Below are 4,506 nucleotides of genomic sequence, written 5' to 3' on the forward strand. Positions count from 1 at the left end.
TATATATATATATATACAGGCGCAGGCGTGGATGAGTGGCAAGAAGTTTTCTTCCTAACCACATGGTTCTAGGTTTAGTTCCACTCTGCGGCACCATGGGCAAGTGTGTTCCACTATAACTTCGAGCTGATCAACGCTTTGTGAGTGGATCTTGTAGACGGAAACTAAAAGAAGCCCATCATGTATATATATCTATATCTTTGGTGATATTTCAATGATCCAGAGGAATTTTGTTTTTGTTAATGGCTTTTTCTGGACGCACAGGCTGTGTCCATGGCCTTCGTAGGCCTTTTCATCTTAGTGAGAGCGACAATGTTCGCCAGTTGTGAGTTGACGACTTCAGAAAAGAAATTCCAAAGGGAGAAAGTATTGGGGAAGAAGGAATGGGCATAGTGGTTACTATAGGGCCTGTAAATAGACACTACAGGAATGGTCATGGATGGAGAGACGAGTGAGTTGGAAGGACTATATATATATATATATATATATATGTATATATATATATATAAAGAGAGAGAGAGAGAGAGAGACAGACAGACAGACAGACAGACAGACAGACAGACAGACAGTCCCTGGTACTCAAATATGATATAGGAATAAAACAATATCATAACTGTTGTGTCTGGGGAGAGTCATTCTCTTTTAGTGCCTTATAATTTAACACACTCACCGGAAATGAGTGGAAATTTTACCGGTGGGTGTATTAAATTATAAGGCACCAAAAGAGAATGACTCTCCCTAGACATAACAGAATATGCTTCAACACACGAACTCACATAAAGAATCTTGCAAACCAAAACCAAAAACGAAATACCATAATTGTTTGGCTGAGATGTCATATAGTTCGTTAGCTTTTATCATTAGATGTAGGGATCTGTATATTCTTTCAATAAATTTGAAACGTGGTTATAAATCGTTAATTCTTTTTAATGGAGTCATAGAAACAACTATGCCTCGGTGAACGTGTCCCTCTTTCAGTTATATTCACAATACGACATTAATTTAAAAGTACAAGATAATGGACAATAATGAAGCATTTGTAATTTTTCCAGTAAATCCTACATATATAACGATTCGTAGCTCATAACCTGAGGCACCGACATAACGATAGATAGATCGAATCATGTTGAAGTTAAGTGTTTATGAATCACAGACACATCGGCTGATTGTTCAACTCCGAACTTCATTATTTTCATACAGGCTCTTCCCCCACTTTGTGCCTCCTATTCTTACCGTTCGAGTGTAGAAAGAAAAGCTAAGAAAGATGCTGTAACAAAGGAAAATAAAAAGATAACAACTTACCTCCGAGACATGCGTGCATATTATGTCTGTTGCATTTTGCTGAAATGAGAAAAAAAAAATCAAATAAATAATTTCAAAGACATATTGTTTTATTTTACAGCGATACAAAGCTAAGTTTTCATAGAAAAAAATATAATCGAGAAGTGTTCAAAGTTCAAAGTTAATTTCGGCGGGATTTCGATTCGAAACTGAGATGTGTAGGATTAAACAACGGCAAGAAATTTTGAGAGGAGGGGTATTGGTCGATTATATTGACCCAAATACTTTACTGATACTTTATTTTCCCCCTGTAGGGATGACAAGCAAAGCTGACCTCGCCTGGAGCAGCATTCATTTCTAAAAGATTATCATCCGATTATTTGTCCATCTGGCGTCCTTTCTTTGCATATCATTAGTTTGTGACTTGAAGACAAGGGGATTCTTTTTAATGGCAGGGTTATCGATGATAAAATGGATTCAAGCGTTACTATTGGTTATTATTTCATCGGCGGCGGCCTAAGCAGAATCGTTAGCACCCCCGGGCAAACTACTTAGCGGCATTACGTTCTGAGTTCAAATTTCAAATTCTTTCGCGATCAACTTTGCCTTTCATCGTTTCGGGGTCGATAAAATAAGTACCAGTTGAGCACTAGGGTCGATGTCATCGACTTAACTCTTTCCCCGAAATTACCCTCTTTGTTCCAAAACTTGAAACCATTTTCTTTTTATCCATTCAGGAAAAATAAACTGCGAGGTAAACTATGGCGTAATTTAAACCTGAAAGAGCAAGTTTAAATACTCTGCAACCTTCGACCTTGTGCCATATTCTCAAGGCTCCTTATTTTAAATCATTATTCATAATGGTTAACAGTTGATCGCAAGAGAATATAATGAGATTCGGAATTCCAAGGTGGCGGCAATTCACAGTAAGTGTAACGACATCTCACCCCCATGAAAAATACACACGCTTCCTTAAATAATCGAAAACAACATCGAAAACTTCTGATCTAAAATATTTAGCCTTCAAGAGTATTCACTTTCCTTGCAACTAGAATGTCGAATGTAACAGAGCGAAAAGCAAAATAGTTTTTCGGAACATCTTTTCCGAAATATCTCCGATAAAATGTTTTATTTCTGATAAACATCAAAGACAGCCACGTGTCCATGGTGTGTGTCTGATGATTTAGAATAATTTCCTTGATTGTTTTTTATGTTTACACTTTGTACGCTTGCAGAAAAAGTATGTAGCAGCAGACAGAAATACAAATCGTTGAGAGAGAGAGAGAGGGGGGGTGGCTGTAATTTCTTTATTTCCTTCTGCATATCAGCACCTGCGAAGTAGATATTGCTGGCAGCCATTACAAGCTGCGGTGTTGCGGTTTATGGCGGAGAGACGTACATTTAACCTGATAGGAAAGATAAACTGTACTTGTTATTTAGAAACGTTTGCGTTCGAACTGTGTACGGAGCAATGAGTAACAGTGACTATCATGAACAGACAGACATCTAACCCGAAAACATCGACTGAAAGGATCAGTGATCAATATTCAATCGATCTATCCAGTTTATGACTATCTACATTAATCCCACCGATGGCCGTTCTCATTTTCTTCTCTCGCACACGACTTGACTTCGAGCCACATTCATAAACGGACTGGCATTGTATTAGAGCCTCAGAGCATCAAAGAACGCACTGTTAGTACTCTTTGGCCAGAAATGTGATGTGCCATTGTATAAAAAAACAAAATTTTAACATACATTGGCTCAGTACATTCAGATATAAACATCTTTCCTATCTTTCCTATCAGGTTAAATGTATGTCTCTCCTCTATAAACCGCAAAACCGCTGCTTGTAATGGCTGCCAGTAATATCTACTTCGCAGGTGCTGATATGTAGAAGGAAATAGCAAGTCGCATGGGAATGGATGATTAACGAGCTTTTGTAAACATTCAACCGACTGAGTGAAAGTTAGAACTTCGGTATTCTAACAATTGACACTGTCCATGCCGGAAGGTTAAAGACAAATACTGCTTCTGACAAATTACATTAATAAAAAAAAATTGGCAAACGTCTGATGAGGAAGTCTCTACGCAGTTGCACGATTTGCTAGAAAATGCCTCCAAATCTTCTTCGAATCCAAAGAGAGGAAGAATTTATGTGGGACGATGTTGTTTTTGATATACATCGGAAAAGATGGGACAATTAAAGCTTAACCCCATTTTATCATACGTCCGCTCAAAGAGAGGACTCAGGACTAAACACCAACAACATCCACGGAAAAAAATAAATAAAACACCTCAATCTGTCGTTTCCATCCAAAAAACTATCTGGCATAGTTCCTTGTTAAGAGAAACTGTCTTCATGACAATTTTGTTTTGTTTTTTAGTAGATGCAATTGGGGCGTTTTTCATTAATTTCCTTAAGTTCAGAATAAAGATAAATTGTTATGAAATAATTTTCATTGAAATTAACAAACCAAGAAGATAACTTAGTAACTGATGCTATAACCAACAATTCCAAACTTTCTTTTATCGTTTCCAGAATATTCGAAAACTATTATGGCCTCTTTAAACTATAGTTTATAAGAAAGTAATTCTTAAGACCCAATAATAAATGTGCTTCAATGGAATTCTTTCCAAATACCGTTTATTTTTGTTAGAACACAATGGTGATGGGGGTGGTGAGAATGAGGATGATTATGATGATGATGAGGAGGAGGAGGAGGAGGAGGAGGAAGAGGAGGAAGAGGAGGTAGAGGAGGACGACGATGACGACGACGAAGACGAGGAGGAGGCGGATGAGAATGAGATGACTAAACGAGGAAAACCTCAGACAAGATTTTCATGGTGACAAAAGTAAGGTTAACATAACTGTGTGTGTATGTGTGCATGTGTGTTTGTGTGTATGTGTGTTTGTGTGTATGTACACACAAACACACATGCACACATACACATATATATATATATATATACACATATATATATATATAGACATATATGTATATACATATGTGTGTGTGTGTGTGTGTGTGTGTGTGTGTATAAATATATCTATATATAAATGTATGTATATATATATATATATATATATATATATTATATATGTATATACATATGTGTGTTTATGTGTGTGTGTTTATGTGTGTGTGTGCGTGTGTGTTTGTGTACACATCCACGTATGTGTGTGTGTGTGAGTAATCTAATTTTGAGTGAACTCTTCATTTA

At 36.8% G+C, this 4,506-nt stretch overlaps 1 protein-coding gene across 1 annotated transcript in view; it reads right to left on the minus strand.

The window, feature by feature from the left end:
* LOC106868263 (uncharacterized) overlaps positions 1-4,506 on the minus strand; it is a 47,395-nt gene that overhangs the window by 26,175 nt on the left and 16,714 nt on the right. Inside the window, exon 2 of the mRNA XM_014913446.2 lies at positions 1,303-1,341. Coding sequence (XP_014768932.1) covers positions 1,303-1,341 — 39 coding nt within the window. The remainder of the gene's footprint in view (positions 1-1,302; positions 1,342-4,506) is intronic.

The sequence above is a fragment of the Octopus bimaculoides genome, chromosome 8, assembly GCF_001194135.2.
Source record: "Octopus bimaculoides isolate UCB-OBI-ISO-001 chromosome 8, ASM119413v2, whole genome shotgun sequence".
Classification (NCBI taxonomy): Eukaryota; Metazoa; Mollusca; class Cephalopoda; order Octopoda; family Octopodidae; genus Octopus; species Octopus bimaculoides.